The 20,071-nt window shown below is 30.3% G+C and overlaps 1 protein-coding gene across 6 annotated transcripts in view; it reads right to left on the bottom strand.

Moving 5' to 3' along the window:
• LOC106459488 (CTP synthase 1-like) overlaps positions 1 to 20,071 on the bottom strand; it is a 49,626-nt gene that overhangs the window by 7,071 nt on the left and 22,484 nt on the right. For all 6 annotated transcript variants that reach the window (XM_013919110.2, XM_013919111.2, XM_022385990.1 and 3 more), the window contains 8 exons: positions 11,910 to 12,026; positions 10,443 to 10,526; positions 8,962 to 9,042; positions 6,477 to 6,764; positions 5,829 to 5,917; positions 3,376 to 3,470; positions 2,790 to 2,896; positions 943 to 1,039 (listed from right to left, as the gene is read on the bottom strand). In XM_013919110.2, coding sequence (XP_013774564.1) covers positions 943 to 1,039; positions 2,790 to 2,896; positions 3,376 to 3,470; positions 5,829 to 5,917; positions 6,477 to 6,764; positions 8,962 to 9,042; positions 10,443 to 10,526; positions 11,910 to 12,026 — 958 coding nt within the window. The remainder of the gene's footprint in view (positions 1 to 942; positions 1,040 to 2,789; positions 2,897 to 3,375; positions 3,471 to 5,828; positions 5,918 to 6,476; positions 6,765 to 8,961; positions 9,043 to 10,442; positions 10,527 to 11,909; positions 12,027 to 20,071) is intronic.

Genomic DNA, 20,071 nt, shown 5'->3' with positions numbered 1-20,071 from the left:
GTGTGTGTATATATATATATATATATATATATATATATACACACACATATAAATTAAGTGTGTAACAAACTTGTAATTAACTTTATATATCTGTGATATTATATATTAACCATTTCCAGTGAGGTTATATCATTTTTAATTATAGCTGGAATGTTATTTCAAGATGTTTTTTGGATAAGATTTTTATTGGGGGTGGTGAAAATCCCTAAATTTCCTGCCTGAGCAGCTACAGCTTGTCAATATATGAAACAAAGCTAAATATCTGTAAACTTTGTATATACTCATTTAATTTTTGCTAAAATAGTTTGAAATAGCTTGTGCCTTGAACTAATACAAGTTATTACAGATTTTGTAGTTTGTATTCACAAGCAAGGCAATAAATCATCTTAATGGGTTTCCTTGCATGTTTGTTTCGTTGAAGTAATTGCTTTGGTATTTCTTTTTATACATGTACAAACTCCTATTGTTATAACATGAAATTAGCCATTAACAGCAGTTTCATAACACGTTCCTTGGGCAAAGGTAGAGACCCTGACAGCAGAGTATCTCTGAACAGCTTTAAATATTTTAGATAACTTTTACGTACAAGATAAAGTAAGAGAAATACTACTCATTTATATCATGACTTCATTTAGTCTATTACAGTATGAGCATGAAAAAAAAGACTTTCAAGTGAAAGGTACAGGGTAATACATAAATGTGTAGTAAATAACTATGTAATTGTGTTTTTTGTATTATAAATCATAAATGTACTAAAATAATAACATTCATATTTTAAAAGTTGTCATGGTTATCATGCTGTGTTTCAGATAAGGTGATGTTTACAATTAGTTATTCATTTTTTGTTAATGTAAGATTATAGTTGGCCAGAATAGTGCCAGCAGCATGAAAGGGATTCATTTTTCTTCTTAAGCTGAAATGTAGTAACAAAATAAAACTTACACAATATACTGTTTTCGCTCTTAAAAACTGTCTGACGTTTACCAAGACGCATGGTTCCTCCCATATGACCTGGATTGTGTTCTGGCATGTCAATAACCTAGATTAATAAATACCAATTATGAGAGTATTGTCTCTCAGAAATGTAAACTTGACACTAAATGTTATAGTCTTGTTGCACACCAAAATGACATTTCTTGAGAACACTGTTTGCTAGTATGATATTCAATACAATAAATGTAACAGATTATTCATCAACCCTTTCACATCAACATACTTACATTGTAAGTTATGTAACTCTCTCAAATTTCATTCCAAAAATAAAATAGTGCATGAAACTGAAACTTTTCTAAGTGCATGTAGTTTCAGAAGAATCAAATAATATATTTTTTTTCTACTATAAATTTGTTATTGTAGTTATTTGCACTCAGATTTTGAGTAGTTAAGGTTATATTCAGTATAAAATACTTTTTTAACATAGTTTTCCAATTTCATTTGCATAACCTTTAGAACCTTGTAAATATTTATCCAAATGTTTTGAAGGTAAGTGTTTATATTTTTATTTTCTCTATCATATCACTAACTGTAGCTATTATCAACATACAATGCAATAAATTGTTTAAAATTAAGAAATATAAATATGTATATACCTTTAAATTCTTTATCAAATAATCTTAAAATATCTTTTGGTTATTTTTTTTTTTATAATTTCAGGTCTTTACATTTGTCATTTATTTATTTTCAATGTTTTATTTTTCCTTTCCTGTCCTTTATGAAACATGCCAATGGGTGCCTTCAGAGCATACTACAGTATCTTTGGTAGATAGGCAAGCCTTTGACAAATTTTTTGTTCACTCGCACAGTAAATTTACCCTCAAGAACCAAGGTAAAGTTTGGATTATATTAAAACATTATTAAACCTTTCAAATATGAATTTTAAAACATAAATAATACATAATTAACTAAAATATAAAAGTAAAATCTAAATACAATTTAACTGTATCTAATATGTATCTAGGCTAAATGATTGTGAGGACAAAATTACCAAACCATGCTTTTGGCTGTTTGACATACTTAGTAATGAATACTGTGTGCCAATTCTAAAATAACAATTGGGAGATTGTAGTTTAAAATGAGCTTTATTGGTTATAAACATGTCAATCAAATAAATACATATTGCTTGAAATAATATGTCCATATGAAAAGGTGAGCATGGCTACTGTCAAGGAGTGAGAAAGTATTTTTTTTTTTATGAGCACCTGTTGACCTGATGGAATTTGAACTAACAGATAAAAGGTGCTGTACAAGTATATTCAGTTTAGACATACATATACACTGTACATAAACTATTATTGAAGTAACAGAGACAAAACTTCAAGATCTGTAATCGCTCATGCATCACGTGACAACAAAATTAAAGTTTAAGTATTTTTTAGTTAAAGGTTTCTTTTAAAATAAAGGAATTCAAACTTATATGATATAAAAACTTTGAATTATAATGTACTTAATAATGCTAATTTCAATAGAATACATTGATAGTAAAGTTGCTTAATTAAATTTTGAATGTAGTCGACGTGAAAGAGTTAAAAAACCATGGGAAATATTCAAGATTTTTATAACTTACAAAGAAATTCATACATAGCATTAAGAATATAAAATAAGCTACAAGTCTGAACCACACTTATTTTTTTTATAGAAACTATAACATGTTAAAAATAAACCATCATTAGTAAACAATATATTCTAAAACAATCTTAGTCTGAATAGTAATTTCCACTAACAGTTATAGGATTAAGTAATTATTCTGATCTTTGCCTCTAATATGTGTGAGATATTAGGTAATAGCCTACCACAGGGTAAGGAGTATCAGGGTCAACCTCAGTTGAGTTAGCATTTTTCCAGTCTAGTGTATTTCGAGCAAACTCTATCACAGCACACTGAAGGCCAAGACACACACCTGAGGATTATACAAAAACATTATTATACGTGTATAAACTATGACAAAGAAACATATTTTTTAAACTTCATCATTCTTTAAAAAGGTCATGTAATTGTTAATTTAACTTGAATTGTAGGTATGGCTTTATATAAACTTGTAATGCCATTATTAACAAATTCTACAATAAGGAAAACAATTAGACTATACTTTGAAATTTAACACGAACACTACATGCAATGTCTATGCTCTAAAAATATGCATTAACAGACCAAGGCACAAAGTATTTGTGTTTGTCTGTTCCAGAAAAAAATTATACAAAGCAACAGTTTAAGTCTAATTCAATAAAAGGTAAATCTAAACAGCATTTACAATAACACCTCTATCACTTTTACAACTTTAAAATACGAAAATGGCTCTTAAAGGGGATAAAATCTCACAAACATGCACATTTTTTTCATATATATTTACACATACAGCATATTGCAATTTGACTATACCTAAGAAAGGTTTTTTGTTCTTTCTTGCCCACTCAATGGCAGTTATTTTCCCCTCAATTCCCCGAATTCCGAATCCTCCAGGTACCAACAAACCACTAGAAAAGAAAAAACTATCTTATAACACATACACCTAATGAGGCAGCAAAGCCAAAATCAACATATATAAAGGACAGGCAAGTGAAATTAGGACAGAAACTACAAAAGTGAAAGGGTGGAAACTAGCTAAGTGAAAAAAGGTGGTATTTGTAAAAGCAGAACTGACACCTATGGAGATATTAGGATAATATACAGTTATGTACTTTATCTTGATATTTAAAATATGAACACTTAATTCTCCTGTTGAATACTTTTTCTTATAAACGTACACAACCTACTTAAGTTAAAATACAGAATCAGCTGTTTTAACATATAAAACATGGTGAATCTTTGTTTTTCTAGACAAATTGTAAACTTTACGATTCTGGTAACGAACATGATGATACAAATTGACTGAACTGACTTAACATATGTTAGTCATGTAGTTTAGACCTTGCATGAGTATGTGTGTGTAAACCAAAATATGATTTCCAACTTACATTACGTACTGTCGGCAAGAGTAGTTCATGTGAATGAGGGGATTAATCATAATGTTTTCATGTTGATACCCTAATTTGTTTTAATGATTTTGAAAGAAAAAAAACTGCACATGAACATGAAATCAACTAAAAAAAAAAAAAATTTGAATTTTTTTTTCAAATTAAAAAGAAAGCAAAATCAAATTGGCTTGTGTTTGAATCTTGTTTGCTGCAATATAAAAATGGCTTCAAAAAATGAAAGAAAGCCATTATTTACAACCTACACTTTCATGGTATACTTATGTTCCTATAAGTTTACTACATTTGTCCATAGTTCAACTGTTATTTTGCTGGACTTACTAATCCTGTCAGTAAATGGAGTATTAATCAAGAGTTCAGTCAGTTAGTGTTTAGTGTCTAATAACTTTTTTAAAAACCAGAAGATGACTCAGCCTACATATAATCTCATGTCACGCAAGACTTGAGTTAGCATGTGTGTAGGGCCTTTACTCAATTTGAACCAATTCTGTAAAGTATGAATTCAAAAAAGTACCATAAGGTAGGAGGGAAGAGGAGTACAAAAAAAACAAAACATTTTTACTGTAGTATCTGGATGTTTAGCACAAGAAAAAAACACATTTAATGGTGAATGTCTCGTACCTTTGCCATTCTTTATGACCATAACTTAATAATTATTTAAAAATAACTGAATTAGTGTTCAATGTTTTAAAATTACTCTGAGAACAAACTATATATAGCACTTATCAATAAATGCACTTCTAATTAACAAATTTCAACTTCCATATTTAGTTGTTTATTTTAGTACAAAGATGTACAGTGGGCCATCTGTGTTGTTCAAAGTGACCAAACCTTGAATTCTAGTGTTATATTTAGTGATTATAAAGTTGAACAGTGTATCAAGCCTAATATTTAAGAGCTAACAGTATTTATAGTTTGTCAAATATAAAAGACTGTTTAGTGTAGGTAATATTATTAATTTATTTATTTTGTGTTTGTAATTCATTGATGTGAAGGCTATAGAGATTTCTAGAAGGCCTAAGTGATAGTTGTATAAATAATGGTGACCAGACGAGCAAAAACAGAGTAAAAAGTCATGGGAATGAGAAGTTCAATGAGAGAAAAGTTATAAAATGCAAAGTTAACTGTCATAGGAGTGAAAGGCCTAATGGTTGATATGTTAGAGTGAGATTAGTAGTTTGAAAGAGATAAGGAGAACAGTTTGTCTTGTCAAAGGGTGTTCTAAGCTAATTGAACCTACCTGTGTGGACTTTGACAAAATCAGAAAATTATTGGAAGTAAAAGATACAACTGCGGTAACTCATGCGACAGCACAAGTGAATTATATACGGATACTATTGCAATGTATATAATAGAAAATAGTTCAGCTTGTCAACTGGATTCTAAAGCAATTGAATAGGCCTAAGTGGACTTTTGACAAGAAAACTGTATAGCGTATAAAGATACAATTATGATCTCCATAGTGTAAAGAAATTTTTATATATATATATATATTCAACCTGTTTCTAATATATATATATAATTTTAAAAACAAGTGAAATGCATGGTGTTTGTTTATTGTCGAATTTATCGCCAACAAGTCACAAACACCTACTGTAGAAGAATCCTTAGCCCAACACACCTATATTTAACTTACATTACTATATTATATATATATACTACTACTAAAAAGTAAGTTTTCTGACAGTTTCATACTTACTCATGACCAGCCAAATTTGTATGTAGTGAATCTGATACTTAGGATCAACTAAATTTGTAAGTAACAAGTGTGATACTTACTCTGGGTCAATTAAGTTTGTATGTAACAAATGTGATACTTATGGTCAACCAATGTTTATATATAAAGAATCTTATACTTACTCAGACTTGCACAGTTGCTGACAAGCTTCATGAAACTGTACTGGATTTTCTTCTCTTTTTTGGAGTTCTAAATCAGCAGCTTCAATGTACTATAAAACAAATAAAACAGCTTAATCAAGTGTGACTATACAACTATCAGATTAACATATCTTTGAATTTTTATAATACATTAAACTGGATCTTGTTTCAACAATACATAATTTAGTTTCAGAAAATCTTAAATATGACAAGCTAAGAATGCTTCATTATTTCATGGTATCACAAAGCTCTCTTTGGCATCCACAGTTAACCTTACATATAAATATAATTTGGATTTAAAAAAAAAAACTACCATAAATTCATCCTTCACACAAAATTCTTTTTATCTTCAGAACCGAATTTTTGTTTTGATATTCCTTCAATCAATCACCCACTTATATATCTACGTTTAATTTTCTCTTCTTTAAAAAAAAATTCATTTAGTAAAGCATATATAACAACTTAAAAGGCACAATCTTAATCACTTTCCGCACACTTTGAATGCATTAATTTAGTATTATTTTGTATGATGCACCTACATGAAAGTCTTGGTACTACTTTTAATAGTGTTTAACTTAAAGTTGCAAGCTAGTGAGGCACGATGCATGGAAGTTTTGGTGCTACTCTTACCTTAAGGTTTAACTTATAGTTGCATGCTAGTGAGGCATGCTGAAGTGCTTTGGTTACTGAAGCATAGGAATCTTCAAGTTGGGTGTACTTGCCAACAAGTGCTATGGTTACCTCTTTCACTAAATGATCAAACCTGTCTACTAAATCCTGCCACTTAGATAGGAACCGCCGAGGTCGCTTGGAAGGGAGATTCAGTTGTAACCTTTCAATGAAGAGCTCTGTGATCCCCTGATCATGCATAAGCAATGGAACATGGTAGATCGATGGGACATCATGCATACATATTACCTGCAAAAGTAAGTACGAGAAAGTAAGTTTTCTTAATCACTATTTTAATTATTACTTATTAATCACTTATTCTATCACTATAAATTTCAAAAAATGAAGTATCTTATACAAGCAAAAGTTAATCTAACAATTTTAATCATTTCATGGACTTTAAAAAGGTTATATGTGTTGCACTCTTGGTTTTACTCTGAGCCACTTGTACTACCCACCATGAAAAGTAAATGTTGAGCATTTCAGTCATGCTAAGTGCTGCTCAACAACAAAATATGGCAAATCTACATTTTTATTCTTAAAGTCAGGCCTCAAATATTTTCAGATCTAGGAGCCAGCCCCAAGACTCAGGAGCCAGATGTGTCTAACCTAACTTCACTACTGTTTGTACTGGGAAATGTATATTTATTTACTTTCACAGCAATGAGTGCATGATATCAATAACCACTTGATAGTATTGCCTGAACTAACTGCCTTTGGTTCAGTTTGAGTCTAAACAGATACACTTATTGGTTGAATTGAGAGAAAGATGAAAAACAAAATGGCATGAAATTAGTAACGTGTTGTGCAAACACAGGGCTTCCTTCCTGAAAAAATATAGAAGTCCTGAATCCACCATTAAAATCCTAAAAACAAAGTTCAACTTAGGTCTCAAAGAACAAGAAAATAGTTCAAGACTTCCAAAAGTCCAGAATTGTTCTAGATTCGAGTTCTATTTAGCACAGCCCTAAGTACGAATAAAATGGGAGGAAATACCAGATGCTACGATGAAATTTTTAGTCAGCATGGCAACCTGGCACCTGTTGAGGCCTGCTTTAAGTTACATCACATTTTGAATTGTGAATAATAGCATGATTAATTTCTAACAATTTAGGGTAGAATATCCCGCTTGCAAAGTAAAATTTAGAATCAACATTATTCATGTTTGTTCTCCCATCATTTCAAAAGTGAATGTTGAGATCTGCTTGAGGAATGCTAAGACAGACAACACGATTTGCAATATATATATATATCTGTGTGTGTGTGAAATAATAGGTGATCAAAATAGAATACTGGGATAGCAAATAATTTTAAATAACCAAAAAGAAAAATATTTGCATCTTTTAACTTTGTTATAGAGCTTGTAAAAATATCAATACGATGGATTCAAGGGCTTTCCAAATCTTGAAAAAAAACAACAACTAGATTTTAAGAATATAAGATTAGAGGTATACTGACACAAAGTCCAATACTAATTTTAAATGGACCAATAGCATGACTATAATAATATACTGGATAGTAAAAGACAATCTGAAAGTAAGAAATATAAATTATATTTATTCACTTGTTTATTTTAGCACAAAGCTGCACAACGCACTGTGTTGTTTGTTGCTGCACAAGATATTCCTCAGTTAATACACATAGACACCTTGCTATATATATGCTCCTTTCTTTTTATGTTGTTTGGTATTAAACAATAGATATAGCAGTATCTGTCATTTAGTAAGGTATGGTTATCAGTCATTCAAACTCAAGTTTACTGTTCAGAAATTAAAAAGAAATGGACTGCTTCTGGGAGAAAAAAAAAAGGTGAATTGAGTAATACATAGTGAAATAAGAGATGTCACTTCCAGTCCAAATAAAATTATTTATTGAATTCTCAATATCTCAACTTTCCTTTGTATATCAGAGCATTCTTAATTTTTACAAATCACTCTCAGCAAGGAAATTCAAACAACCAACTTATATTTGAATTCCATTAAAAAGTCTAGTTTCACATTAGCAACTGCCAGACATTAATCTCTTGTAAATTTTGATAAAAGCAAATGAAATACCCCAGACTATCATATCACATAACTACTGTCTTTCTTATCCCTGTAAATTGATCTGCACTAAACTATTAAGGCAAGGATGGCAAGTTGTTTAATAACTATTCATTTTTTACTACAAATTAACATTTTCAAGGCCTTGTTTATAAAAAAAAATGTGTACTTAAGATGTCTGAGCATCATATAAACCCTTATTAATCAGTTATTCCAGTTAATAAACATTTTTTTACATTTGTATCTTTAGTAATAGACTTAACAAATTGGATTTAACATATATTTATTACAGTGGGCTATTTAATACTTACACATTGACACACACACACACAGAATTAAGAAGCTTTCATGTCTGAAAATAACTTAAGAATATTTTGATTACTGATACTTGCTTAACATATTACCTGGTTGGGTCCAACATGACAAAAATTTGAAATCTTTTCTCTTACTCCATTAGTAACAGGTTGTTCACTTCTACAAACAATCTATTAAGAAATGGTAATAATCAAACTAATGGAGAAAACATTCTAAACAAAATACACAAATTTCTACTACTGCATGAAACACTAAATACTCTAACAATCAGATGAGTTCCAATATAAACACACAAAAGTTTGTTTACATAGCACATTCATGTTTTAACAAAATCATCTACTAGAAAAACAAATGTCACAAAACAAGGCATGAAACGTTTAACTTAATCTTGGACATCATACTAAACTTTTCAATCATGCATTTTCTACATTGCAGTGCAAGTGTTAATTTGAAATTTTTTGTTTTCATATTCTGCATTCAGTGAATGACACCCTAAACAAGCATTAAATGAATAAAATTTCATAAAAACTAACCTTGGAAAAGGTAAGTATGAGACTCATACTATGAGTACCACGTACAAGATTTACCCTAGACAAAAGTGAAACTGGTCAGCTATCACTTCTCAGTTCAGCAATGCCACTATTTACTATATATGTATCTGCATGTACAACTTGATGGGGAGAAACTACTATTTAAATATCACATTACCTATATTATGTACAATATTTTAATTTGTTTTCTTTTAGAGTTCTTTAAAAGTTGATTTATTAAAAAAATAGGAATGTTGTTTCTCCCATATTTAGGTTTGAGTGAATAGTCACAAGCAACTTACATAGGCTATTAACTTGTTACAGTCCAAGGCTTGGATTTTTCTATCATCACACTGGCAAAATACTTTGAAATATCAGAAACATCGATCATCACAGTTTTTGTAGAATTAACACTGTTTTACGAGGGTTCATCAGTTCCAAGAATAAAAGCAGCTTATAAACACCAAATTGTTTGTAAACATGAGGTCTACATGTCAAATTTTCCCATTGTTTAAAAGGTCAATCAACAGCCTTCAAGTTTGATTATAAACCATCTGATTAGGGGGATATGATGTAGTGTCAAAACGACAGCTCAAGAATTTATATTTTATGATTACTGATTTCAGTTCTGGTGTAGTAATGCATGTACTAAGAACACTATACCCATTTTAATTAGTCTAAACATTCCTGTAATTGAAAAAAGCCATTTTGCCAGGGTGGGGTGTATTAATAAAAACTGACCTATCTTACCATGGTTACAGTATATGATTGTTTTAAAAGTAGATACAGAATGTGTATTATAAATAAAACTTCAACAAAATAAAAAAAAGTTTAATATCCATAATTTGATATGTTACTAATAAAATTATTTAATGTAAAACATATTTGATTCTTTCATTCAATCATTTTTAGTTTGCACAAGGTGATTTTCCTTAAGCAATTTATATTTTCACAAACTACACTCATACTATAAGGCTATGTCAACAGTACTTTGAAAATAGGACCATGATACAAAACAAAAAAATTTCAATAAACCTTACCAGGTCAGGGGATAAGCCTAACCCTCGAAGCTCACGAACACTAGCTTGTGTTGGTTTCGTCTTGTGCTCTCCTGTTGACCGTGGCTACAAAACCGCAATGTTTGCTTATAACTTATAGTACATTATTAACAAATATTATTTCTTAAAATGAAATAGTAGTTTAAATAGTGACAACTTTGCTGTTAAATACTTAATTTTCATGAAGCATCAGAAGATATTTTTATCATTCTGATGTATTTCATTTTATAGTATACAGTATTAGAAGATAAGCAAACTATTCACTTTTTTTGCTATACTGTATTTAAACATTAATTTGTTTGTTGAATTTCATGCAAAGTTACTTAAGGGCTATTTGCACTAGCCATTCCTAATTTTGAAATGAGGGACTAGAGTGAAAACAGTCAGTTAACACCATCTACCACCAGCTTTTGTGCTACTCTTTAGCAATGAATAATGGGATTGACTGTCCACAAAGTTGAAAGGTTGAGCACATCCAGCAATGGTTTTCAATCACAACACATGTTGATCACTTAACCACCAGGTTTAGAACATTAATATGGCTTTATTATGGACTAATCATAAATTTTATACCTTTACTTCACTCAAACTTGTTTTGACTAAATGTTTCTTGTTTTTGAACAAACTTCTTCATTGAACCTTTTAGACAAATTTCTGATTTAAATATTTTCATATAATTGTGATGCCTCATGTATATTGGTGTAAACTAATTGAAAAACTATTATTTGCCAAATATTTTTCCTTTTATTCAAAAATACTTCATTTACTCAAAAACAGCTATCATATTTTTGAAACTGGCTAAAAACATTACATTTTAAGGATGTTCACAATTCACAAATATTATAAAAACCAATGTATATTCTTTCAGTATTAAGGTCATACTGTATATTTTCAATAAGAACTGTTAAAACAATGTTCCTATAACAGAGGCTTCCAAATTTAAACTTCATAAAAGTTTTGTTTTTAATAACGGATTCTCCATAATTCAGCTACACAGAATTCAGCTATTTCAAAAATAATATTCATTTTTTTCTATCATGTAAGGATTTTTTACAAATTGGGGATAGAAAAAAAAACAAATCTTATTTAGATCAAATTATTATTTCATTTACCACAATGAACATTTTTATTATTATGTTTGTTAACAAAATACAAACAAAATGAAGAAAAGGAAGAACATTGATGTCAAATGAATATGCATCCTCATTCATACTGATTTTTTGTGTGTGTGAAATCTGTCTTTTAGTCTTAAAACTACAAGTTGTAGTCTTTCTTTTATGTACTGCATTAAGACTTTTTGTGAAAAATCTGTACGTGATGGAGAAAAATGGATATTATTTTCGGATTCAGCGTACAGGAATTACTGTAGAACATGTAAAAATTTCAAGACAATAAACCATCGCAGGCATGTGTAATCAATATAAACTATATAACTACAAAATAACAAACCTGAGGGACCAAGCTGACATGAACACAACAGAAGTTTTCTCGTTTAACTCGAAACTGAAACTGTCTGAAGGCTTCAACAAAAGGCATGCCTTCAATGTCTCCAATAGTGCCCCCAAGCTGGAAAAAATAATAATCCAAAACAGCTACAAAACCATCTTTCTTAAATAGTTTTTCTGTAAAAGAAATTGTATGAATTTCTACAATATATATATATATATGTATATATACTTTCTTCAAAGGTTAGAAAAACATACTATAAATGTAGGTCAGTATAACCAGCTCTACTATTAAAAAACAACAAAAACGTATTTGCTAGTTTAGACCTTAACTCTGTATACAGGTTCAGTCATTTATAAGTACTAAACCATATATACTATAGCTGAATTTACTAAGCTTGTCTTTACAAAATTTAGTCAGGTTTTAGTAAAAATTAAAAGTATACTGCACACAAAAAAATCAAATTTTGATAGTTTTGCTAAAGATTTGTCTGTTAATTCATGAAATCATTGTTGAGTCAGTCCAAATGAAATGTGATTTTCATGTTAAGAATAAAAATACTTTTTGTTTTTCAGCTTCCATATTTTGTTTGCATAACTTTTAGAATCTCCTAAATGAATATTTTTTTTGTAAATATTTATACCTTCCCATTTTTTCTACCCTAACACTAACTGTAGCAAAATTTTAAAAACAAAATAAAATTAAAAACACTTTTTTTTTATCTAAAATGTCTGTAGATTGTAATACACAATTATCTAACCTAACATTTTCAGGCTTCTAACAGTTTCATACCTACTTTCATTTAATTTTATTGTTCTTTGAATATTGTCTAGTGTAACAAAGCAACAAGTGAATTATCAAGTTGCATAAATTGATGACAGCCTGTGTGCATTTCACAAGATGAAATTGTCATTTAAGTTCTCTTATCTAACCTAACAAGTTTCTGGTTTTTTATATTTCAGTTATTTTTGTGAAAAAATATATAAAAAAACCAAAAGATTTAAGACTTACTTTAGCCTTCAGGCCTTTCATACTCAGATGTCATTTAGTAAGCCACTTTTTTCTCATATGTTAGTTGTTCAAAAAATTCACATAGCTTTCAAATATGCATTTTAGAAAATAAAAAATATATCAAGCACTAGAACAGAATGTTCCAAAACTATTACAGTTCATCTGGTTTTCTAGTTCACATATAAAACTTTAAAAAATCCATGACTGCACAAAACAGTCTAGTCTAAATACCTCAAGCCAGGGTTTCTGCCTCTAAACAGAGATAAATTTGAAATTTTTTCATGACCATCTCATGTGGGTTATACAAGAAATTGCACCTCAAAGTAAGTTTTAAAATTTAAAAATTATACAAATATTGGTAAATAATGTTATATATGGTGAAAAGACAGTAATATTTTCATTATTAATCTGTCATCTTCCTGAACTTCTTTTTTAAGTATGTTCTATACCTTTGTCTTGAATCTCCAAAGGTAAGCATTTCTGTTGTTAAGATTATATCCAGAACATCCTCACTATGTCTAATGTTGTAAATTATGACTTTTCTAGCATTAAGGGTCATGTTTCATTGGTTTTCTGCAATACATTCTGTATTTATAGAAAAACCCCTTTCAACATTGGAAAAGAAATTTTGCAAATTCTCCAAAGCATCTGGAATTATTTCTTATCTAACTTTTCCCCTTACAACATTACTCCCAACTGTTTTGGGGTCGACCAGTAATTTTTAAGCCAAGAATTTGTACACCCATGTTGCTGGCACAGTTGACAACCATATAGGACAAGCATGTATAGTGGTGAAGAATCAAACTTGTGACCCTCAGATTGTGAGTCAAGAATCCTAACCACCAGGCCATGCCTTGTCTGACAGAAGAACGAAAATATAGAGTATCATGTTTATCCTACTCTCTCTGAGATTTACAAATGCTTTGTACTGCCAGAAAATAGTGTCACAATCCCTTTCTTCCACTCTGCTGGCACTTACCAGACTTTTCAGAAAAGATGAAAACATAATAGTACTGGATGATGTATTTAACAACATCAGTTCTGGATTCAAGCAGCTCATGTTCCTTACCAAGCTACAAGTTTCACAACAGCCTGCATTCAAGTCTAAGGCCTGGCAAGTCTTTATCACTAATTTTTGAAGCACCCTCTTTGAAACATTAAGGTCTTCCTTTGTAACAAAACCAGTATAAATTTTGGAAGGTTCCTTTAAAATCTTTATCTGTCAAATCCAGGCTTGCAACAAGTTATGGCTCAGTTATGTTTTACAGTCGTTCTGAAGTGACAAATCTTTCCAATAATCCTCTGACAAAACAATAAGCTATAGGCAGTTAGTTATAAATGGCAACATCAGCTTATCAACGTGCAAATCGTTGAGAAAAGATCCAATTTCTCTAGCAACTGACGAACAGACTGCTTTGGGAATGAAAAGACGGGAATTGTCAGTTTCATAAACACTGTCATATGACTAAGTTTAATGGGTTTTTCTGCACACCCATAATTTAAGATGAGGTAGTAGACAAACACTTCCATAAGACTGATGTTGTCCAGCCATCAATGCTTACATTCTCCTGGCAAAATATCTGCATAAACCAGTAAAACAAAATATGAAATAATCTGATTTATGTAGTTTAGAGTATACTCTTTCTATTCATTATAAATATGTCTAATGGCAATGTCAGTTATGGATATTTCTTCAAAGACAGAGGATATGGAAAGGGTATGTCAATCTGGATTGAACAAATAGTGGCATCTCAGTAGAGCAAGAAGAGGTGGAGATTTTATATTTTGGCTAGTCAATATCTATAGAACATGTTTATACTAGTTAATCAGAAGCCCTTACAATGCAATATACAAAATATATAAATGAGAAATCACAGCACCACCATATTATGATACTCAGAGATGCAATTTGAGAATTTAATATGTCTTTAAGAAAGTAAGAAATTAAAACTTATACCATTAAATTTTAATTATAAAATATGTTTTGAAGCTAATTTTATTAACACACATTGATAATAAAGTATTTTACTTAAATTTTGAATTTAACTCTGATATGCATAATTTGACCCACCTGTATCCATAGGATTAAGAAGTTATTGTATGAATTATTTTTACCCACAACAACATTTACTTATAAGTTTAATTTTGACATTATACCAATAAAATCAAAACCTGTTATGAGAATTATTCCTAAGTTATATTGTAACTATCTTTACTGACTGATAAAATGCATTTGTTAACACTGGAAGTATTAAAAATAACCCACACAGACTAAACTTGCAACTTGTATATTTGTTTGTAAATACACACACAATTTACACAACTATCTGATAATTTAAGTAATCTTAAATTTTCCAAAGTTAAGCCTAATCTGATAACTATTTCTAAAACCCCATGTATGGAACTAAAGGAGAATATATTACATTATAATATATACCACATTACATCTGTTATATTCAGTGCTGATGAGGCCTGTCACCCAAGAACAGGGTTCATTAGGCCACCTGGGATATTTAGATAGTATAATTTATTATAACAGTTTTAAAGAATATTCTGGAAATAACAACTGAAAAGAGATTTCATTCATTATTAATACCTATTACAGATCACTCCAGAGTATTACCTTTTTAACACATTAGTCTCAAATGGCATATTTCATGTGTTTGACACTAATATTTTTCAATTTTCTTGCCCTTTATTCAGAAATCCAAACTTACTGAAGAAAAGACGATTTTGAGACACTAATTTCACTAACTAAAGAATTCAGTCTGAATGTATGATCTGCATATTTTTTTTTACAGATGGAATCAATCTTTGAAATATCAGAAACACCAGTTGATTATTTTTGTGACTAATCAACTTAATTGTCATTTTGATTAATCAGTAATTTTAAATGACATTGATCAATGTAATCACTGCTCATAGGTAATAGTTAATTGCCAAGTTAGTAAAGTTAACATATTACTGTTTAATTATTCCTACTATCCAGTAATCCAAATATTGTCAATATGATTTTTCAAGTAATTCAAGTTTCTTCAGCTTCAACAATTAGTGTCATGACTCACAAAAATAACTGATATCACGGTTTATAATTCATTGATTTCTGATTAACCCAACTATTTGAAAAGTTTTTTTTGTTGTACAAGACTTGAAGATAGCTTTTGTATATGGAAACATCTGTTAGATGAGTTCTTGCACACATCTTAATATATAACGTTGATAAATGGAAACATCGGCACATGTAGATATGTAGATCTTGACATTCGAGTTGTTCAAAGCTTGAAAATAGCGTTGATAACTGAACCAATTGTTGGTTGAGATGTTGCAAAAGAAATACCTGCTGAAGCTTTTCGCCAGCCACTAATCATAGCAGAACTGTCTGGAAAATGATCTACAGGAAATAGTACAGCTTATAAAATGAGTCAGATCAACATAGGCCATTAAGGCAATCAACCAAATTTGAAAAACAATTGAAAATGGCCATAACTAAATGTTTTCCTGCAGTGAACCCCTACTGGTGCTTATTCCACAAAGGTTGTGGGATAGAATTAAACAACACATACCCACATCCATAAGAACTAAGAGTGTGAAAGAAAAGAATTTACCATGTCACTCCTGTAAAACAAAAGTTCTACCACCAAAATGCAAATCAGCAATTGGTCAGCATTTACTAGTGAACCTGACTTGTGCTGACAACTACACAGCTAACAGGTTTGAAATTATTGCAAATGGTCGATCGACCTTTCATCTCTATATTTTGGAAGCCACCTTTATTAAAACACATAAACCTGTCTTTTACCACCAAAACAAATTCCTATACAATCTACACATCCTTCAGTAGGTCTGTGACATTTCTTGATTGGCTAAAGGACATGCCAATCATTGATTGCCTTACTGGCCTACGTTGATCACTCTTTTTACAAGCTGTACTATTTCCTATAGATCATTAAGCAGTATTTTCTGATGTGCAAAAATGTACAAAACTTCAAGTTGTTAGGCCAAAACTGTAGTAAAATCTTCTTACTGAAAATATTTTCAAGTGTATGCAAGTTTTGTTGAGAGATTGACAGATTATATGAACAAATAAGTAAGTTAAATTCTAAATGCACATATATATACTCTTCATACGCAGGATCAGACCTGCCAGTAAACATCCATGATACTTAGTTTCATTATTCCTACACTATCGTGATGTACAACAGTACTCTTAGAGACTACACTAACTTAGACAGACATAAATGTTACTGTATGCAAACATGTTTGTCACTGACAGTTACATTTTATAATGGTATTACACCACTCAAGTGTTAAGTTTATTTTATTCTTACAATAATGTTGCTTATTCATTAACTAAAAACTGCCACTAAGTAAAATTTTGCTTATAGTACTTAATATATTTTTCCTGGTAAGGCCCTTGGACTTAGACACAATGAAAAACACAACATATCCTCCTCCCTACATAAACAAGCTAGCACGATACAATCTCTATATCTTGATCTCAAGAGTATACAGCAGTCTGAAAGTTCATGGTTTTAAAACAATATCAAAACCGTTAATCCAATTCTGTTAAACTTTCTATACTCACAGTTACCTCCAGTTTTTATTCTTTTTTAGCACCTTGTATGTTGCTTGACAAGCACAAGGTTGTCACCTTTTAGAAATGTGTTTGAGTGAGATTTTGAAGATGTAAAATTTTAGTGTGTGGATAAAGTGTTGCAAGTGTTAAAGGCTTGCCTTATTGGCAGCAGTCTAGAGCATGCTTCTTCATTAAAGATATTTAATGAAGAAAAATTATGCACTTAATATATCAATGTGATGCGACATTTGACCTGGACACAACCAGTCAAACAATCAGAATGGAGTAAAATAAGCTACCAGCTTGACCAAAATGCAAAACATTTTTACTAATGCATGTAAACTTGAAAATGGACCCAGATGTGCTGATCTCACACACACAATGGGTGACTGTTGGTAGCTATGTAAAAAGTGAATTTTACTAATATGTTATTCAGATATGTAATTGCATTACATTATAGCTTACTAGGTACACATTTTTTCCTGAACCGTCACTTGTGATATTCTACCTACCTGTTGGAGATATAAACTGTAAATGACCCAAACCAAAGCTGTACTACACATTATAACATGCTTATATTTTATCTTATAATTATTGAATGAATATAAGTATAGATATGAAAAAGGAAAAAAAAAGCCAAACTGTGTAGCTTTTTTCTATCTTTTAGCTGCCAGGCTTTACCTAAATAATCAAACTGATTTTGTTTTGACATCTTTCAAATTGTTCTTACAAATATGTCAATCACATATCCAGTATATTACATGTTCCTTCTGTGACAATTGATATGGGGATTGTTTTGTTAACCCTATCGCAATGGGATCAGTATAAAATACACGAGTTTGTATATACAACTGCACACATTAAGTATTTATACTATAGCTTTTAATACACCAAGTGTATCTTCATAAAATTTGGTAAATTTTAGTAAACATTACAAGTCTTTTGTACACAAAAAATCAGATTTTTCATTGAAGTATTTTTTCTAAAGATTTGCTCGTGAATCTGGCCAGTTTGTTTTGTTACTGGTCGAAGTGCAAAGTGATTTTCATGTTATGATTAAAAATACTAATCTTCATCCCAAAAATCTCAAATTTCATTTGTGAAATCTATGGAACCTCCTTAATACATTTCAAATGTTTATTTTCAGTAAAACTTTATATCTTATAAGTTATTTAATGATATACTTGATTCTTCAGCCTGTAGACAAATCCTCAAAGTATAATGAAAAGACAAGCTGTAAAATTAAAAATAAAAGGGGCAGTTCTGCCCTTTTTTCATTATTATTGGCCACAAAGTTTCAAAATACTTCTTTTAAGAGTTTGAATTGCTAAACATTTCACATTTATTTTCTGTGTTCATTTTACCATCAACAACTAAAGCAATAAATTGCCTCTTGTGCCAATAGACTGTTTACATGACCACCATAATACGATATCCTTGAAAAAGCTAGCAAACTCAACTCCTGCTCCAAGAACAAGATGTCTAACGTATTGGATTATATATCCTAAAATGTTTTCTTGGAAAATTCACAATGCATTTAGTAAAAACGTTTATACCAATAACAGGATGTGTAATTTATCAGCTTATGTATGTATCATATAGTGTTCACAACAAGACTTTGAGAGTAACAACACTGCACTTCGAACCTGTCAAAACATTATGTGGTTCAGTGCTGATATATAATAAACACTACAATTCTTTGAATATTGGCAATCCTTTTATGGTGTTTGGAATATAGTGTCATAGGTGTACAAAGGTGCTATCTAACCACATTCTTATAAAATCCTATTTCCCTTTTCAACACTTAGTTGTCAATCAATAAAAACTCACATTTTGGTACAACTTATCACATCCATTTAGTTTTGCAAGCCTTATAAGTCTAGTCTTCTTTGGAAAAACATTCTTACTTTTGCAGCTAAAGTGTAGTTCAGAAGTTCCCTCACAGTTGCGAAACACCTTGAGTTGTTACTGACTCTTACCTCGAAGTAAGTAATCATGTATAATATTTATCTAGTTATCTATATATACAAGAAGTTATGGTGATAGGAAAATATTTTGCCCTCATGTGCCTTTAGTGCTAAGCTTCATTTATTTTTTTGAGTGGAGGGTGAAGAAATATAATTTTTGTAGGCTTCAAATATATATTTTAGAAAGAAAACACATTATTCTACTTGTACATCAAAACATCTGTAATTTGCTTGGGTTTATAAATAAAGTATACATGTGTATACATGTGTTTAAAAAATATAATCTCCATTCAGAGCAACAAAATGGTCATCACCATTCAACATTCCTGGGAAAATTATTATTTTCTCTCCCTTTTCTTTTTTCTCTTTACAAAAAACTGTCAGAATTACATGAAGCACAACCTGTCCTTTCTATTGGTTATAAACAGACCCTTAAGACAAGTAGGTGGAACTAAACAAGAGGTTTGGAAAGAATGGAGTAGGAGGAGGTGCCACTCTTGTTGATTTGCTAGATACATTGATTTCTCAGCAACTCAAAGTGGTGGGATATTCTAGTTTGCCAGTATCTTATGTTTCTAATTCAGTAACCACTTGTAAAGATATATAATAGG

The sequence above is a fragment of the Limulus polyphemus genome, unplaced genomic scaffold (genome assembly GCF_000517525.1).
Source record: "Limulus polyphemus unplaced genomic scaffold, Limulus_polyphemus-2.1.2 Scaffold616, whole genome shotgun sequence".
NCBI classification, from domain to species: domain Eukaryota; kingdom Metazoa; phylum Arthropoda; class Merostomata; order Xiphosura; family Limulidae; genus Limulus; species Limulus polyphemus.
Note: the sequence above shows the minus strand (reverse complement) of the source record. Positions and strands in the feature narration are given on the sequence as shown.